This window comes from Heteronotia binoei, chromosome 5, assembly GCF_032191835.1.
Source record: "Heteronotia binoei isolate CCM8104 ecotype False Entrance Well chromosome 5, APGP_CSIRO_Hbin_v1, whole genome shotgun sequence".
NCBI lineage: Eukaryota > Metazoa > Chordata > Lepidosauria > Squamata > Gekkonidae > Heteronotia > Heteronotia binoei.
In genome coordinates, this window is record NC_083227.1 from 162974732 (window position 1) to 162994921 (window position 20190).

At 40.8% G+C, this 20190-nt stretch overlaps 1 protein-coding gene across 2 annotated transcripts in view; it reads right to left on the reverse strand.

The window, feature by feature from the left end:
- HMMR (hyaluronan mediated motility receptor) overlaps positions 1–20190 on the reverse strand; it is a 53650-nt gene that overhangs the window by 14540 nt on the left and 18920 nt on the right. For both annotated transcript variants that reach the window (XM_060240630.1, XM_060240629.1), the window contains 8 exons: positions 17519–17707; positions 17024–17107; positions 15844–15944; positions 10470–10541; positions 9456–9634; positions 7596–7714; positions 6912–7126; positions 5456–5572 (listed from right to left, as the gene is read on the reverse strand). In XM_060240630.1, the coding sequence (XP_060096613.1) occupies positions 5456–5572; positions 6912–7126; positions 7596–7714; positions 9456–9634; positions 10470–10541; positions 15844–15944; positions 17024–17107; positions 17519–17707 (1076 nt within the window). The remainder of the gene's footprint in view (positions 1–5455; positions 5573–6911; positions 7127–7595; positions 7715–9455; positions 9635–10469; positions 10542–15843; positions 15945–17023; positions 17108–17518; positions 17708–20190) is intronic.

Here is a 20190-nt window from a genome sequence, read left to right on the forward strand (position 1 = left end):
ACCACTTGGAAATTGAGTGGCAGAACTTTTCCCAGCTAGGATACCCTCCTGAAGTCTTATATACTATTTTGGCCTCCAGAAATAAATCCACAATTTGCATTTACAATACCACTCGGAAGATGTTCGTACGCTGGTGTAGACGCAAGAAGGTCTCTCCACTGAATCCATCGGTGGCTTCTATTCTCTCCTTACAGGATGGACTCCATTCAGGTCTAAAACCGGCCAATCTTTGCAGGCAACCTGCAGTGCTTTCCACGGTCATCTCAGCCACTGGTGGGTACAAATTGTCCAAACATCCACATGTCCAGCTGTTTCTTAGGGTGCCACTCTTAAGGCTCCGCCTCAGGTTCACCGTTTTCCAACATGGTGTCTTAACACTGTATTGTCTGCCCTCACTAGACCTCCATTTGAGCCACTCTGGGAGGTCAGCTTTAAGTGGCTTGTCATGATCCTGGGTCTAGTGAGGCCTGCAGGCTCCAGAGAAGCCTGCCTAGGATTTACAAAAGAGCCTACATTTCTCAGGATCCCTTCTGTCCCTCTGATTGGGTGGCAAGGTTTTGGAGGGAAACTGGCCCAGAGAGGGGTGGGGCCTAGGAAGAGAACATAAAAGGGCCAAGCCCAAGCAAGGTATGTTCTTTTCCTGGAAGGCTGAACTGGAGGTAGGGTGTAGCCTGGAGAGCTTGCAACAGGGGGAAGATTCCTCACCCAAGGCTAGTGGTGAGTGTTGGTTATTAGAGTAGGGACTGCATAGTTAAACGCATCAGGACTTTTGTTTATTTTGACCAACCAACCTTTACTGTAGATATATTTCACTGTTTTACCCACTTATTTGAGCACTGTAAATAAACGTTGTTATACTCCTTGGGTCCTCACGTCTCCTTGGTCACAATTAGGAGGTATTTATTAAAGGAAGACAAGGGTGGTTGGGTGCTCTGGGCCCCTCCATACAAACCCTTGCCAGAGTGGTGGCAGCCAGTAGAAGGCCCTGCTAGGCCCAACTGTGTGACATGGTTGCACATGAAGACAATTTTCCTGGTGTTGGTGACATCAGCTTGTAGAGTATCAGAACTCAATGGCTTATCTGTCAACTCCAATCCTTGCGTTTTCCACAAGGACAAGGTGGTTCTTCAAACTGACCCAACCTTTTTGCCCAAGGCTTCTTAGCTTTTTCACTGGACTCAGGAAATCTATCTGCTGACATTCTGCCCTTACCCGAAGCATCCCAAGAAGGTGGTATGGCATATGCTTGACGTGCGACGAGCTTTAAAGGCCTACATTCTGTGCACAGAAGAGATACACAAGACTGACTGCATGGTTATCAATGTTTCACCTCCTAAGGTAGGCGATAAAATGTCCACAACTTCTATCAGTTCAGCTATCAAGGTGTGCATTGTAGAGGCTTACAAGTCTTCAGGACTTGAGGTTCCAAAGCGCATCACAGCACACTCTCTTCACAGTGCATCTACCAATGCTGCATTTTTCAACTGGGCTTCAGTGGAAGAAGTATGTAGAGCAGCTACATGGTCCTCAGTTTCCACCATTTGTCACTACAAATTGAACATGCTCGCTTCCTCTGATGCAGCATTTGGAAGAAGAGTTTTGCAACTCATTTTGACCTCCAATGACGATGATACCCCACCCAGTTAGAGGACACTGCTCTGGGAGGTCCCAAGGAGATATCTTCCGCCTCAGAGGGAGAACCACCATTGGTACTTACCATAAGAGATCCTTCTCCTCTGAGGTCAGGAAGACATCTTGGCCCTTCCATCATCATCAAGCTAGTTACTTTCTGGTCTGTTGCTGTCTCTTCTTCCTTTCTCTTCTGCTTATATGCTTGTCAAGTTACAAGTTTTTTCCTGTTATAATGTTCTCTGTTAATGTAATTTCAGTTAGCCAGTTAATATATGGCAACTCACTGCTTTTGGAGACCCAGAACTGGAGTGGGTCATTCTGAAGGTGCCAACAGGAAGCGGGAAAAGTTTTCCTGCCTCCCTGATGGAACGATGGAATAACCCAAAGAGATGTCTTCCTGACCTAAGAGGAGAAAGACCCCCTCACGGTAAGTACCAATGGTCATTCTCAGCTTCCTTATACTATGCTACATCCTCTACTTCAACAGTTTGTCCCTATCAACTCACCATTGTGTCCCCATTCACATTCCTCTGTGCTTTCTTTTATGAAATGACAAAATGTAACTTCTGTCTTTATCAAATCTCCATCAGCTTTTTACCTTAAGCTTTCATATTCTCTGGGGAAGGTTCTGATGGGGAGGAGTCTGACCCCTTTTTATATGCAATCAAGTCCCCAGCTGATCTGCAGAGAGCAAGTGACAGCCAACCAGGGCCAATGAAACTTTGGAGGAACTAGATGGAAGGGAGGAGCTGATGGTAAAATAATATGTTCAACTGCTGTTTCAGTCAGAGATTAAATGTTAACGGTGCTATTTGGGAAATCCAAAGGCTGCTGCTGCTGAACTGGAAGGCTAATGAAGTCAGGTGGCTGGGAGAGGAACACGCTTCAAATTCAGTCTTTCTCTGTTCATAATTAAACAAAACGATCAGGCTACGTGTCTGTTAAAAGGTCACTAGGAATCCTAAATAGAGACCAGGGGACAGTTTATCTCCACAAGGGTGAACCAGGAGAAATAACAATTTATTAGGTTACAATAAAATTCCGTAAGCTTGATTTTTGCCTCATAAATTTTTAATGACCTCATTTCCCTGGCTGTATCCAGCATAAGCTGAGACATACAATTGTAGATTGTGTGAACAATATTTGCAAGGCAATCTTTTAACCCCTTCCAAGGGAGAAAATATACTTTATTTGTAACTTGTGCCTGTAATCAAGAGAGGAAATGTGTCTTGAGAAAACACGCATAGATCTCTGAGCTGGCCAATAAGAAACATTCTTTCATCCAGGAAAAAGAGGGACGAGTATATGGTGACAGATGAGCTAGGAATTGAAGGGAACTCAGGGAATTGAAGGGAACTCAGAGCTCATATATCACCTAAAATTTCTAGTCCTAAAATTCTAAAAATCTGTTAGTGAAAGTTTTGGGGCAATTGGCCAGAATTTATAGTTCTACTGTGAAGAGCCTGAAATTACATGACCCCTTTGTGAAGGGGATTTTGGAATTAGGAGTACATAGTATAGTGTGATATGGAGTCTGTTTGCTGTTGTCACTATTCCCTTTTCTGACTGACTAAACTGAGTGGCTCCTAATGGTAGATATACGTGAGGAAATCTTCAAAAGTTAATTTCATGATTCCGCAAGCTATTGATTGTGTACTAGAGTTAAAGACTTATCTTCTCCTATGCTGTCTTGGTTATAAGTAGAGAGATAAGCACTGTCATAATTCATTCTTCCCACCCCCTTTCCTGGTCAAAAGCAACTGAGCGGATTTGGCTTTTATGGTATTTTCTAACTTCTTAAAAGAAACCCTTTCCTTCTCAACTCTGGCTCTTGAAGTCAACCCTTCAGTAGTCTGCTGGGGTCCTCCCTCTTTCCTCCCCCTAGTGTTCTGGTCTGCTAGAGTTCAGGTTGTGTGAAAGTGTAAGGGCAGCCATCCATCAGCCAGCACTACTCATTCAGTTCCTGATGTTTTGTGTGGTAAAGTGTCTTTAAAGTGAGATCTGAAAGGCAGGTCACATCAGAAGTGCTTTAAGAGAACAGGTTTTTAACAACTAAGCATAAATCCTATGAAGGCAGCACAGATAAATGGGAAATAGTCAGGATGCAGCCAGGTATATTACAGACCATTGGAAAGTAACCAAAAGAGAAATGGCAAGGTAACCTCTATTTGCAGAGTGAAACCTCAGCTTTCCTTTCCAGGAATGGATATAAGAACTGGAAGCTCACTGCCACAGGAGGTGGTGGCGGCCACAAGCATGGCCACCTTCAAGAGGGGTTTAGATAAAAATATGGAGCAGAGGTCCATCAGTGGCTATTAGCCATAGTGTGTGTGTGTGTGTATATATATATATATAAAATTTTTGGCCACTGCGTGACACAGAGTGTTGGGCTGGATGGGCCATTGGCCTGATCCAACATGGCTTCTCTTATGTTCTTAAACTTGACAAAGGCCATGTTCTAGTATGGCAACAGACTTCAGCCTTTGAACACAGACTTTCCTCCTTGGTGCAGTGTGCCAGTCTAGGCTAATATTTACTGTAATCTCAACAGAGAATGCTCTGTTGGACACTAAAAGCTTTCCACCAACCATATTCACCCAAATACAAAATAGTGTACTAAAGTTCACCTCAGATTTATGCAAATATTCCAAGAGGTAGTTCAAGGATAGTATGTTGACTGAAGTCGCAAGGTCAAAACAGTCATGATTAATCTGCCAGATTCAGGCAGAACTCCATGAATGGTGTTTGCTAGTGACCTTCCAAACTCCATGAATGGTGTTTGCTAGTGACCTTCCAAACTCCATGAATGGTGTTTGCTAGTGACCTTTCTATTTCCTAAGCCCGACACAAAGTTTAAATAGATATGCTGATATTTTAGCCAGATATCCAGATAGTTAATGCACTTATTGAACAAACATAATCTGAACACAGGAGGCACCATTACTTTTTTGCTGTGGTAAAACTGCTTTTAATGAGAATTAAAATATTTAATTATTCTAACAGAGACAGACTTGCATGTGAATATAACACAACTATACCACTAAGCTGACCCACGGCTGGACTGGCTCACACTCCTGATAGAGCAAGAAGCTGCTGGCTTGTCCCCCACAACCACTTACACCCACCCTACACAAGGTGAAGGTTGCTGGGCTATGGTGGTTCTCATCTGCCTTGTATGAGACAAGGGCTGCCCCTCATTTAGGACTAGGATGGCCCCAATATGGGAGAGCTCCCCAGAGCATTCTCCCCCCCCCCCCAGATTTTACTCTGTGTCTTAATAGCTAACCTACCTTTGAGCAAACCCAAATCTAATTTATGTTTTCTGCCCTCTCCACTGTGAAGGAAAGTTCAATTGCCAGGAGCAGAAGGTAGTACAAATCAGTTTAAGACACACTTTTAGTCATTGTTTACGGACATCTATATGAATTTGTTGCTCTAACGTCACATAAATGTCATTTTCCGTCCTCCCAATCCCCTTCCCTTAGCTTCGTTCACAAGAATTTGCCATTCAAACAATGTAAACCACTTAAAACAAAGTGCTATAAAAGTAAGTTTTTCTGTCCCACTTCTGATTAGAGGCACTTCTGTCACAAACGCTCCACCAGACTCCAAGCAAACAAAATCGAAAACAAGGAAGCTTTGAGAGAAAGTGATTAGGCTTATAGAATTAAGTTTTCTAAACCGCTACAGGTTATTGAGATATCCAAATGTGGTAAGTCTGCTGTAGTCAATGTGTGGGGCCAGTTGCCGAGTATGCTATTAATTGAAGAACTGAAAAAAAAAAAAGTTTAATTTGTTATTTTCTATGCAAAGCCTTACATACGTTTCAAATTCAGCAATGTTCTCTCCCAGTTTGCACAGTGTGTTGCTGTGCTCTTCTTTCATTTGTGCAATTGCATCTCTGTGTGCCTGAGCCATTTTCTGTAACTCCATGTTTTTCCTGAGGGGAGGGGGGGAAGACAACGTTAATTCAGCTGAAGAGTCTCCAAATTAGCAAATAACAGCTTATTATTTGTTTTGGTTCTGAAAGTTAACGCTTTCTAGTGCCAGCCTATAGATCCCATACAGTTCTTTCAGGTTTAAGGGCCACACTCCTCTTTCATTATAATAAAAAAAAAGAAATTGATATGCATGCTGCCGCTAAGGCAGGTACTTATCCTCATTTTAGATGCTTGTTATATATTAGACAAGCCATTCTTAAACTCAAGCCTTAAGGTTCTATGTAAACACTTACTGGTACCAACACATATAGAAGACAGGACCACAACACAAATAAATATTTTAAAAATAAAAATAGAACCTACGAAAAGGTAGTATATGCCAGCTGCATGTTTCCAGAAAAAGAAAATAGTAAATACAAAGTATGAAAGAAAATATTTATATATTAGATTGAAGTAGGGCCTGCAAAACTGCCCTCTTCCAGCTAGCTTTTTAAGACAGAACTCTCGATAAGAGCAGTAATACCGAGCCATCTTATACGCTATTCGACTGTATTTTAATGTCTTACTGTTTTATTGTTTTATTTTTAAATTAACTGTATTATTTATTGTCTATTTGTATCATGGTTTTCACCATGTCCTGTTAGCCGCCCTGAGCCTGCCTCGGCGGGCAGGGCGGGGTATAAATAAAAGTTTATTATTATTATTATTATTAAGTAGAAAACTTATTATTATTAATGTCAGATTTGGGAAGCTGAGCGGGGTTGGCTTAACTCGAGTTAGTGTTTGGATGGGAGACCACCAAAGAGTTCCAGGAAGGCTCAGTCTATTGCCTTGAAAACCCTACAGGCTTGTGGTAAGTCAGCTGCAACTTGGCAACGCTTTACACGGTAAATATAACCATCTATGATTCAGTGGTACAGTCCAAATAGAAAATTTAAAAACTCAAAATATAAAATGTGTGCAAATATTAATGTGTGTTTCAGCTTATAGCCTATTATAATTCATAATATACACTCCTTTGCAGATAAACAACATTTCCACTTTTCTGTAAACTGTCCTCAATACCACTTCAGTATGTGGACAGAGCTAATGTGATCGACTGTTCCTTGCTAAGTCTTTCAACAAAGATTTGCTGCACATAGGAAGCTAGATGTCAAGGGAAAATGGCTGTACCATCAGCTTCGAGTCAAAATTTCAGGTGTGTGTATGTTGTACATTTATTTTTATTTTTGTGGGGAGCATTCCATCACATGAAATCAATCTGAAGGGATACAAACCAGATGTACAGGTTTACTATTAGTAAGAGAGATTGTGTGCAAGTTACTATTTATCACAAACCCTTGCAGTTTTGCTTGCAGCTGTACTAGCTCCTCAGTCTGAAACTTATACTCTTCTTCCAGGTGCTTCAACATCTTCTCTACTTTGCCTTCTTTAGTGTGCAGTTTATCCAGCTCATCCATGGTTTCTCTTAGTTCTCTCTCTAGAACTTGCTTCTCTTTAGTCACTTCTTCTTGGAACTCAAGCAACTTCTGATGCATTGCAGTAGAAAGCTCCTGAAATTAAATGAATAAAAGAGAAATATGATCAGATTTATCCATCAGCAATAATTATCCATCATTAACCGACTGTGCTGAAGAATGCATTCTTTGCTTAATTAAGGTGGGGGAGAGATCAAAGTCAGTCCTTATCAATGCCCGTCTATTAACTTTCAAAAGATAAAGCTAGTCACTTTCAGAATTTAAGACACATACCATTTTTGAAGCTACTTACAGTTTCGAAATAGCGGTCTTAAAATTATACCTGTTATAAAGAAACTTAAGTCACCTAAGGAAAATTGTGGAAGCTTCATTCAGAACCGGCGGTATCAGAACAAACCTAACAGTCATGCTGTGATTATTGTTGAGACTGATCTGTTTGGAAATTGTATACAATTAAGCGAATGTGACATACATGTCTAGTCCTTATCTGTTCACAATCTGTAGACAAAGACTGGCTCTCAGTGTCTAATTTCCCAACTGTTACCTTATAGGCTCTCTTTTGCTTCTGGCATTCTTCTTCTCCTAAATTCAACTCTTCTTTCAAGTGCTGGATTTCAGTCTTTGTACTTTGCTCCTTTTCTCTATGTTCAATTAAGAGTTCCTCTAAGAGGTAAAAATGTTCATTATACAAAGCATATTGATATCAGTAATTTAGTTTAGCTGCTAGCTGTCTTCAACCTGCTGAATCATATTCACTAGGGGAGGGACGGTGGCTCAGTGGTAGAGCATCTGCTTGGTAAGCAGAAGGTCCCAGGTTCAATCCCCGGCATCTCCAAAAAAGGGTCCAGGCAAAAAGGTGTGAAAAAACTCAGCTTGAGACCCTGGAGAGCCGCTGCCAGTCTGAGTAGACAATACTGACTTTGATGGACCGACGGTCTGATTCAGTATAAGGCAGCTTCATATGTTCACTACTTCTTTAGACTTCTGGATTGTCTCTATCTCCAGTATAACACATGGCCAAAAAAAAAAAAAATTGCCTGTTTTGCATTCCCACCAGGTTCTTTCACAGTAAGGTTTATCACCACTGTGCTTGGAACCAATGTAGCACCACCATTTTAAACTTCCCAGAAGCTCCCAACCTGAACTGTTTCTTGCAAGACAACTTTAAGTAAAAAACAATGCCGTTTCTAAAGTATCAGATTCTATATTTCACATAACCCCCCCACTCTGGTTCAGCATCACTTAAAATACAGTGAGTGAGTGCATGATCTCTTCATAAGTAGTAATCTGGTGATTAAATGCAAGTAAGAGGTATTTCATGGCAAAGGTAAAACGTTCTGAATATGAACAGGCTTGCTAAATCCAGTGCTGTTTAATCTGCTGTGAGGATTAGCAATGTAACCTGAGGGACCGTATCTCCCCATACGAGCCCCAAAGAGCACTGAGGTCAGCAGGGAAGAACAAGCTGACTATCCCTGGGTCAAAGAAGGCGCAACTGCAGAACACCCGCGCACGGGCCTTCTCCGTTGCAGCTCTGGGCCTATGGAACCAGCTCCCGGAAGAGGTGCGGGCTCTGCGGAGCCTGGACCCAATTCCGCAGGGCCTGCAAGACCATCCTTTTTAGGCAGGCCTTCGCAGACTGCTGACAAAGGAGGGCCGATCAATCCATCAAAATGACTCTATTTAGTGATCTCTGCCACTATGCAAATGGACAGAATAGCGCCAGGAACATCACTGTTGCTGTTAAATTATATAAACTGGAATGGTTTTTAAGACATTGTTGATTTAAACTATTGTATAATTTTTAATGCTGTTTTAAAATTACTGTATATATTGTATAACTTTTTATCTGAATTTGTTGTTAGCCGCCCTGAGCCTGCCTAGGCGGGGAGGGCGGGATATAAATAAAATCTATTATTATTATTATTAACCTTGTAAATCAACCCAGGCTCCATTTCAGAGGCAGTAAATAAAATAAAAAATAATTCACAGCATAACAATATTTAAACATGCAAGACCAAAGTTTTTTTTTATTATTATTAGTCCCACTGATTATATAGCTAGAAATTCAACTAAATAAGACGCCTAGCTACCTAAATTGGCTTGGTTGAATAGCTCATCAGGTTATGCTTGCAAGTAAAAAACCTACATAGTAATCCATAGCACAACTCTGATAAATAGCCTATAAAATGTATTCATGCCAAGATCCAAACTAACTCCAAACTATTTAAAGGGTGGTTCCAACATGAGACAGAACTTGTGTGTCTAAGGAGCTTTTTCTCCATCTCTTGGTGGAATCAGTTCTCACTTAAAGAACAAAAGTGTTCCCGCAGCTGGAATGGACCATCCAAATGAGAAGTCTACTTTAAAGACCCAAGTATTATCCAAAGAATTTTTGAGTCACCTTTTTGCTGTTCAAGCATCTTGCATTTTTCCTGCAACTCTTTAATTTGTGTAGATAGCACAGTCTCTTTACGTTGAAGAGTAGTCTGCAGTGTTTCAATTTCTGTATTCTTTGCTTCTATGATTTCCTCTAAATGGGCAATGTCCAGCTTGTATTTATCTACTAGCTCTGCAGCATTGCTGTGAAGGAGAAACATACATCAGATGGTTTTACCATTCAAGTATAAGTGAATGATTGGCTGAAGCAAATTAAGTAGTACTGTTAGATACAGAGACACCAGCAGTAAATATTAAGGCCAGGGATGGGCACGAACTGAAAAAAATGGAGGTTCATGGTTCCGGTTTTTTTCATGAACCTCGAACTTTCAAGAACTGGTCCATTACACAAACCAGTTTATGGACAGAGCTGGCCTGGTTGAGCAACCTGACCTGAAAGTAAGCTCCAAAGGCATTTTAATGCCTCTGGAGCTCATTTGGGTCAGGCCATGGGCCAGTGGTGGGCTCCAACAGTATTTAAATGACTTTGGAGTTTGCTTCCTGTCAGGCCATCAGACCCAGAAGCTCTGAAGGTATTTAAATGCCTTTGGAGTACACAACCCTCATAGAAGTTCATGAGCGGATCATAGGAGGGGAATACATTCCATGCACAGTGGTAGAGCATCTGCTTGGGAAGCAGAAGGTCCCAGGTTCAATCCCCGGCATCTCCAAAAAAGGGTCCAGGCAAATAGGTGTGAAAAACCTCAGCTTGAGACCCTAGAGAGCCGCTGCCAGTCTGAGAAGACAATACTGACTTTGATGGACCAAGGGTCTGATTCAGTATAAGGCAGCTTCATATGTTCATATGTTCAATATACCTTTTGGATTACTAAATTTAGAAGTTTAATAAATGTACACTTAAACATAATAGGTATATTTAATCTCAGGGAAATATTACTACTAACAAGATATTGGATGAAAAAGGCAAAGTACCTTGACCAGAGAAGGTTTGGTATCAAACCACAGAGATTGGACTTACCTCAGTTCTACAACATATTCCAAAAGTTTATCTGAATCACAGTTCTCTTCAATGTGCATCTCAGCTGCTATCCTAAAATAATGAGAAGTCATTTTTAATTGACTTATCTTCAGAATATTATAAATTAATATCCAAATGAAAGAGAGCTTACAAAAAAGAATGCATAATTCGGCTATTCAATGCCAAACTACAAGCTCCCAACTGTAAAAAAACATGTAACCAAAGTGCCACTGGAAAAATGAACACTGTTATAATGAGATCACTTCTCGCCACCCAGGAACACAAAAATAAATAAAAATGTACAAGTCTTAGTGCATGTCTTTTATATTGCAACAGCAGAGTAAAAAGTTGTAATTCTATTGAAAACATAAGATAGCTAAAACTCTTGCTATTAACGTTTCCCCTTTTTCATTTGTTGCAGAAAAGATCACATTTTCTGCTTGAATTACTTGGAGACAATGGATTTGTCATATTTGGCTGACTTTTTAACGTCACCTTAAAATCACCTTTACTATTTCAGATTTGATAAATGCCACTTCTGCTAAAATTACCTAAAAAGCCACAGATAATCATTTCTGTGCACCAAGCTGATGTTCGTTAACCCCTTTAAGTGCATCCCTCCTAACTGGAGTCAGTTAAGACACCATTCTATAAACTGCACCAGTTTAGCAACTTGGTATCATAACGTTGCACAACATCACAGCAACATCAGACCAACAGACGCTGGTTGAATTAAAATAGCGTTCAACACAAGACAACCACAAGTCAAGAAAAAGGTTACTACCTGTATTACTGCCTTTAGCATGTAACAAAAGCCAACCGAAGGGACAGTCAGTGAGTGCATGTGCTTTTGAGAAACTAACAACCATGGATATTAAAAGGACTGAAATTAACCAACATAGGAATTGGAATAATTTGACATCAGGAAGAATTGCAAACGCTTAGGGATTTAGCTATGGATAAGAGTATTATTATAAAACCAGTCAACAAGGGTGGGGCTACTGTGATCATTAACAAAACTGATTATTGCAGTGAGGTGAACAGACAATTATCTGACAGTTATTTCCTTTGGAACATAGAAGAAGAAGAAGAAGAAGAAGAAGAAGATATTGGATTTATATCCCGCCCTCCACTCCGAAGAGTCTCAGAGCGGCTCACAATCTCCTTTACCTTCCTCCCCCACAACAGACACCCTGTGAGGTAGATGAAGATATTGGATTTATATCCCGCCCTCCACTCCGAAGAGTCTCAGAGCGGCTCACAATCTCCTTTCCCTTCCTCCCCCACAACAGACACCCTGTGAGGTAAATGAAGATATTGGATTTATATCCCGCCCTCCACTCCGAAGAGTCTCAGAGCGGCTCGCAATCTCCTTCACCTTCCTCCCCCACAACAGACACCCTGTGAGGTAAATGAAGATATTGGATTTATATCCCGCCCTCCACTCCGAAGAGTCTCAGAGCGGCTCGCAATCTCCTTCACCTTCCTCCCCCACAACAGACACCCTGTGACGTAGATGAAGATACTGGATTTATATCCCGCCCTCCACTTCGAAGAGTCTCAGAGCGGCTCACAATCTCCTTTACCTTCCTCCCCCACAACAGACACCCTGTGAGGTAGATGATGATATTGGATTTATATCCCGCCCTCCACTCCGAAGAGTCTCAGAGCGGCTCACAATCTCCTTTACCTTCCTCCCCCACAACAGATACCCTGTGAGGTAGATGAAGATATTGGATTTATATCCCGCCCTCCACTTCGAAGAGTCTCAGAGCGGCTCACAATCTCCTTTACCTTCCTCCCCCACAACAGACACCCTGTGAGGTAGATGATGATATTGGATTTATATCCCGCCCTCCACTCCGAAGAGTCTCAGAGCGGCTCACAATCTCCTTTACCTTCCTCCCCCACAACAGACACCCTGTGAGGTGGGTGGGGCTGGAGAGGGCTCTCACAGCAGCTGCCCTTTCAAGGACAACCTCTGCCAGAGCTATGGCTGACCCAAGGCCATGCCAGCAGGTGCAAGTGGAGGAGTGGGGAATCAAACCCGGTTCTCCCAGATAAAGAGTCCGCACACTTAACCACTACACCAAACCGGCTCATAGCCCTACAAGACAGATTTGTAATATCAAAATTGTTTTGGATAAGGCAGACATGCTGGGCATAATAGACAAAAATTTATATCAGTTTTTAATGAAACAACATCCAAGGGTTCCGACTTTATACATCTTGCCTAAAATCTACAAGCCGGGCTTTACTCCACCTGGCCACCCTATTGTGTCCAGGTCTAACTCTCTACTTGAGCCACTAGTCAAGTATGTAGACTCATTTTTACAATTGTTGGTTTTCAAAATGACCTACGTTAAGGACACTTTATAAAGTTGGTTGAAGGACTAGAGAGTCCCGATGAGGCTATGCTATTAACTGTGGATGTAGCCTCATTTTATATGAACATTTCTCATGACAAGGCGTAATGAATTATTGAAAGGGTCTTGAATTCTAGAAATGATCCATAACCTCCCACGTATTTTTTTTTACAAAAGCTTACTGAAATTGTGTTAGGAAAAAAACCTATTTTCAATTTCAGGGGTTTTTTTACATGCAGACCCATGGAATTGCTGCTATGGAGAGCTGCTTTTCAGTTTCTATAGCAAATTATGGCTGTCAGAAGAAGAGAAAAAAATCTATAATCCCAATGGAAATCCATTTTTGACCAGGTGATTTTATACAAATGTTACATCAGTGATTTGTTTATCATTTTTAAAGGAGAAAGGAACATCCAGTCATTGTTGGACTGGAAGAATTTGTTTCATCCTAAAATCAAATTTTCTGCTACCTTTGACAAATGCTCTGCCGCATTTTTAGAAACACTTGTTCATAGATCAGCAGACAACAGGGATATGATAAGATCACCAATAAAAATTCTCTCTTACATTTTTGCTTCTACCATCCAAATCACCTCAGGGAGAATTTGCGGTTTTGGCCGATTCCTCTTCCTCAGAAGGAACGCAACGAAAAGATCTCATTTTTTTAGATGACAGTGCCAGGACATTTGATGACTTTAGAAATAGGGCTACCTAAATTGAATTACTGAGGCGGCTAGGAACAGGGCTGACAATGCTCTTCGGGAGGATTTATCTGAAGATCAGGAAAAAGCGAAGCTGATCAGGCTTACTTGGGGTTTGGCCTATACGCTCCTTGCTAATCAAATCCGTAGGATACTGATCTTGCATTGACATCTTATTAATGACATTCCAGGGTGTGAACAGCCACCCTGTATTGAATTTCATGAAACAAAAAAATATAAAAGGTTTTTGGTTCGCTCCAGCTAAGGTTCAACGGATGAAATGCAGGGAGGCTTGCAAAGTCACCTTCCATGCAGCGGGTGTCTAGTCTTCCCTCGGGCATTGAGGATTAGGGAATATACTCTGACACAAAGCAATAAAAAATACAGTTACAGGACTTCACCACATGTGCCAGCAAAAATATGGTGAATGCCTTGGTATGTGAATGCGGGTTTCTACAAATTGGAAGTACTACTAGACCAATATGTGCATGAATTTTGGAGCACAGGAGCAGAATTCATAATGAAATTTTAGATGCGCCTCTGGTCTCACATTTCACCAAGAAAAAGCATGGTTTTGATAGCTTTAAGACTTTTGTTCTGTATAGATATCAGAACAAGGCACTTATTATGATATACAGAACATTTTATTAAGGACAGAATCCACCTGGATTTATAAATTAAATACTGTTATGCCATATGAACTAAACTTGGCCCTGGATTACACATTTTCTCTGAATTGCTGTAGTGGACCTGTAGATTATTGAAATACAAAATTGTGATTGTTATATCAGACATGACAGAGTATATGTGGATTTTAACTGTTAAAACAACTGTTTGCAATTAACGTTGTAAAAGTGTGTGTGGTATGTGGTCTGGAAACTGACATGCCATTGGAACACAGAGATTTGATTGCATTGTTTGACAAATTTGTTTTGGAATACTGAATACTGAAAGTATACTGATTGTAATCTCAAAGTTTTGTACTATATAGTAGAGTTTCTTGTGATAAAATTTTTAATAATTACAACTTTGGAAGGTCCAATCCTTGAAGTAGTTCTGGATTAAACAAGCAATAAAACCTGACCGTTTATAGTTGGGACTATTATGAGACACCCCTTTTAGGAGGTCTTTGAGAGATATATGGAAATGGTTTAGAATTGTCAACTTGGGTTTCTTTTGAAAACTGCCTTGATTTTGTCTTCAAAGAGTTTTGAACTTATTTTTGGCAATCAACAGGAAGCACAGACACTTTAAGAGGATACTAATGTATGCCTAATATGTCCCATGTATTTGGCATTATATATATTATGTATTGAAAGGATTTTTGAGGTTTACTGAGCTATATAAGAATTTGTGGATAATGATTTGTTATTTTGGATTGTGATACTTGGTATTCATTACATGCTGTATTATTGCGTTAGCAGGCAACAAAGGCCAACTCCAGGGCCAGTCAGTGTGTGTGTGTGTGTGTGGGGGGGAGCGGGGAACGCAGTCATCATCTTTTCTGTTTTCTCCTTTCAGGGGCTCAATTTAAAACAGATGGCATTTAAAGAACTACAGGAGAGAAGGGTATCATTTGTTCCAATCATCTCATTCCAGTTAAGCTATAGATCTTAATCTTAATGCGCTGATCGAGATTCTGGGAGAGCTGAACCTCTTTAAGCGCAACAGGACAACAGCCTTCCACTTCACACCAAGAACATTTTCAAAGCGATTATATGTTCAAAGCAGCAAGAAGCAGGGAGCTTAGTAACAGATCAAAGTCTATACATGCACCCCAGGAAACCTTGGACCTTTTCATTCTGTTCAAAGGTATTCACAGCAGGGGGCAGACTAAGCAGCAAAAACCATCCTGGAAAGGGCGCCACTCCCTAACAAATGGGGGGCGGGTAGAAGCAAAAGGTGGCTTTTCCGTTACTATGAGCTGGCTGGTTTGTTTTGCCCAGGGCACGTGCACCCACTTTGCAGCTTTTCACCCTGCTTGGGACCACCCATTGCTTGAAGTTGGGGTGGCAGCTCTCTCAGGCCATCAGCCCACCGGTTTTAATGGCCAATCCACCACGATATTCAGGATATAGTAGATAATATTTTTTTTTCTTTTCTGATTGACTATATTATATATTACTGCCGCATCCAGACACATGTGTACTCATATCCATAGCATCAATCATTCCAAGTAACATATGAATGACAGCCTATCATTCAGCAAAACAGATGCCTGTCTGACATCTCATAAGCTGCTGTGCACCTCCATTGTTGTCAAATACATGGCAGTATTAACTCTTGACATTTCAAGCATTAACTTACAGCTCTTCTTCCAGCTGTACTACATTTTCCTTTGAATGCTCTAAGGTTCTTTGGACCGTCTGAAGTTTCGTTTCCATGTCTTCTTGCTTAGAGACAGTAGTCTAAGAACCAGATAAAAGACATTATAGCACATGCACACTACCAATGCTTTCTTTTACCCAACGGAAGGATGAATCCTAAGCAGGTCTGCACAAAAGTAAATTTCTTATTTAAAGTGGTTTACTTGCAGGACTGCAGCCTTCGTTCTGCCAGTAAGAAGAGTGAAAGGTTCCATCACCTCCTCTACAACTGAAATGCAAATTCCTATATTAGTCATTTCAAATTCTGCCTCATCGATAACTGAAGAAAGCTGGAAGGAAGACAGCTAATTCATTTGAAATTAGGTGATGTAGAAGAGTTTTACAGATACTGTGGACCATGAAAAAAAATAAATACATGACTTCTAGACTGAATCAAGCCTGAATTCTCCCCAGAAGCTAAAACAACTAAACTGAAGCTATTGTACTTAGGTCATCAAAGATGTCAGGTTTTCACAGCTGGCATCATCATTAGGGTTTGTAGAATCTTTCGGGCTCAAGTGCCGTGTTCTACTGGAGAAAGTTTTTCTTCCAGACGTTTCGTTCTCAACTGTGGAGAACACTCAATGCACAGCAGCCAAGAAGGTCAGAACGCCTGCTCCGGCTGCAACACCACTGAGGATGTTCTCCGCAGCTGAGAACGAAACGTCTGGAAGAAAAACTTTCTCCAGTAGAACACAGCACTTGAGCCCGAAAGATTCTACAAACCCTAATGTACTTAGGTCACATCGTGAGAAGACAAGCATCACTGGAAAATACAACCATGCTAAGAAAAAGTTGAAGGCAGCAAAAAAAGAGGAAAACTCAACATGAGATGGACTGATTCAATAAAGAAAGCCCTGGTTCTAGGATTGCAATACCTGAACAAGGCTGTTAACGGTAGGTTTTAGAGGACGTGAATTCATAGGGTTGCCATAAGTTGGAAGCAACATGATGGCACTTAACACACAAGCACACACTCATTGATATGTACTCCGTGTGGGTGTGTCTCGGAGGGGCAATTTCTAAGACATTCAAGACTCAAGGTATCTACCGAGCAACTTTAAATGCAGGCTATTTAAATTATGGCAGACAGCTGTTCCAGTCACAGTATTGTAACTGACCTTCTTTGTGTGCATCAGATTCCTGAGCTTCATTAACTCTGTGCACAAATGGTTCATTTTCTTCTGTGTTCCATCTTCAGAGAACTTAGATTTGGGGGAGGAAAGGAAGATAACATTATGTTCAAAGTTATACCTCCCAAGAACTTCAAAAACCATTTAGGCAGCACAGTATTTTAAAAGTTACAGTTCAAGACCCAGGCAAAGTACCTTAATATCTGATGGACTTCACTTAGAGATATTTTAGTACATAGTTCACTTTTCAGGGAGCTTAGAAGTTTACTATATACAATACTAGCAAGCAAATGGCTGCTCAGACTAGTGTCTGAACAAAGAGAAGCTTCTGGATGTATAAAAGTCTCACTTAAAACAGTGTTACAGAAGTAAGTACGCATAATCTTTGAGCATATATTTGCCTTATGTTAGGAGATGGTTATGCCATACTGCAACCTGCCTGTGCGTTGTAAACTGCCTCCCCGCCCCCCAAGTTATGTGTACCTTTGCTTTTAACAATTCATTGGTCCTGGTCAGTTCCAGAAGGTGCTTTTCCAGAGAAGCAATGGTTGCTAAGAGAGAGGTTTTCTCCCTGATGGCAGCAGACAGCTTTGATTCCAATTTTGCAAGGTCTTCCTCCAGAATTTGTATTTTTTTATTCTGCTGGCCGTGTTCTCCAACAAGTGAACGGATCTACATTAGTATGCAAGCAATTGTTAAATCAGTATTACAGAAGGAAAGTTCCACTAACTATTCTGTTAGGCACTAACTGTGCATCAGTATTTGCTCCTACAATAATAAAAGTAGATGAATTCCTTTTATTGGTGAATAACACTAATCATCAAAAGTCCTCATGGCCAAAGATGCAATCCTATTCTCTGCTACTTGGAAGTAAATTCTATTGAGTAGAGTGAAGCTGCAAAGTGAAACAAAACTTATGACAGATTTGAATGATAGCCAGATGATCTAACAGGTATTTTTTTTTCTCGTATAAATTCCTCCCACATTGATTATTGGGATGATTATTCCCTTAACTTATTATGGCACATGGGATGGGCATGAACTGAACCATGAATCATGATTCATTCCAAAAATGGTTGATTCGTGGTTCGTTCAACCATGTTTCTCCGATCCTGCTGCACTCGAACAATGAAACAAATCGGCCTTTTTACTTGACATGTTGTTTGGTTTGTGTTTGCTTGGTTTTTCCAGACAGCCTGGTGTTGCCAAGATTCCCCAGCCCCTGAACTTCTGGTCAGTTTCCAGTTAAACTGAACAGACACTGCAGCTCCATTCTCCCTGGCCCCCTGCAGCTTCTAGTCAGTTTCAGTTTCGTTCAAAAGTCTGTTTTGCTTTTGGTTACCAAAGCTTCATTACAAAAAAAATGGATAGAGTGGGAAGCCTGTTGTGCACAGATAACTTATGTCAGTTAAGTAGCATCATGAATAACCCAGACTAGCCAGACTCATGTGTTTAGAAACTTAGCAGGGTTGGCCACAGTTAGTACTTGGATGGGAGACCACTGAGGAAGACTGGGGCTGCTATGCAGAGGGCGGCAAGGTCAAACCACTTCTGCTCATTTTTTGTCTTGAAAAGCCCCATGAGGGACTGCCATGATTCTGACATCTTTATTATTTTAAAGGTTCTGAGGAACTCATCCAGTTTGGGCAGCATGTTAACACTATACATCACCATATCACATTTGAAATGGAATATGACAGGTCTGAGACTAATTTTCTAGATATTTTGATTTACAAGGAAAAGAAGGAATTTCACATGGATGTGTTCAGAAAATCTGCTGATGCTAATTCTTTTCTAGCCAGTGATAGTTTTAATCCTTATCACCTTAAAATACTTGTCCTTTTCTCAGATTGTGAGAATTAGAAATTGCAGCCTGGATAAAGGTTTTTTTTTTTTTTTTTAATACGCAAACTGATTTCCTTATGCAACAACTAAAGGATAGAGGGTATTTTTACAAAATTCTTAATTGAGCCTTTTATAAAACCAAGACCATACTAAAGGAATCCTTACTGACACCTAGGATCCTCACTAACCACACAGAAAGGATGATTATTCCCTTAACTTATTATGGCACATGAAATGGGCATGAACTGAACCACGAATCATGATTAATTCTAAAAATGGTCATTTTGTGGTTCGTTCGACCATGTTTCTCTGATCCTGCTGAACCTGAAACGAACCAGACTTTTTACCTGACATGTTATTTGGTTTGTGTTTGCTTGGTTTTTCCAGACAGCCTGGTGTTGCCAAGATTCCCCAGCCCCTGAACTTCTGGTCAGTTTCCAGTTAAACTGACTAGACACTGCAGCTCCATTCTCCCTGGCCCCCTGCAGCTTCAAGTCAGTTTCAGTGGCTGACCAGAACCACGGGGCCTGGGAGACTGGAGCTGCACCGTCTAGTCAGCTTCCAAGCTTCCAGGGGGGAAGCTAACCAGAAGCTGCAGGGCAGCTTCCTGTTCTTTCTTCAGCTTGACATAAAGCAGTTTACTAAGGGCACCTGGTTTGGGGGGCTGTACCTCACCCCCCAAAAATCTAATTTGCACCAAAATTAAATTGTTTGGAAAATTGAAAATATTTGAAACGAACCAAGCCACTGATTTGGGCAAACCAACAAACCACAAACCAAACTGAACCATTTTGGTATTCTGTGCCTATCCCTATAGGACACTCATGCTGAAGTGAAGAATATTATTGAAAAACACTGGTACCTTTTGTCTGACATTCCCAGATGCAGATCAAAACCTCTATTTACATTTAAGAGCACTAAAAACTTTAAAAGATATTCTAGTCAGGAGCACACTTAAAGATCATACTTCAGACAATACCCTGACAGCAAAGGGGCACAGTCCAAAAGGATATTTTCCATGTGGCAATTGTACTGTTTGCGATCTCTGCCTTAATATCAATGCATTCCAAAATTCTTCAGTGACCCAAAGTTGCTACATAAGATCTTTTATTAACTGTTATTCTATAGGAATTATTTACTGTATATAATGCCCATGTAACTTATTGTATGTAGGGAAGGCAAGGCTAGTTAAAGTCAGAATATTCGAACACAGAAGCTGTATTAGACAACAAAGGTCACCAGCGCTGCTTGAGAAGCACTTTACTTGGGACATTCTGATGATCTTAAATTCTGTGTTACAGAAAAGCTAC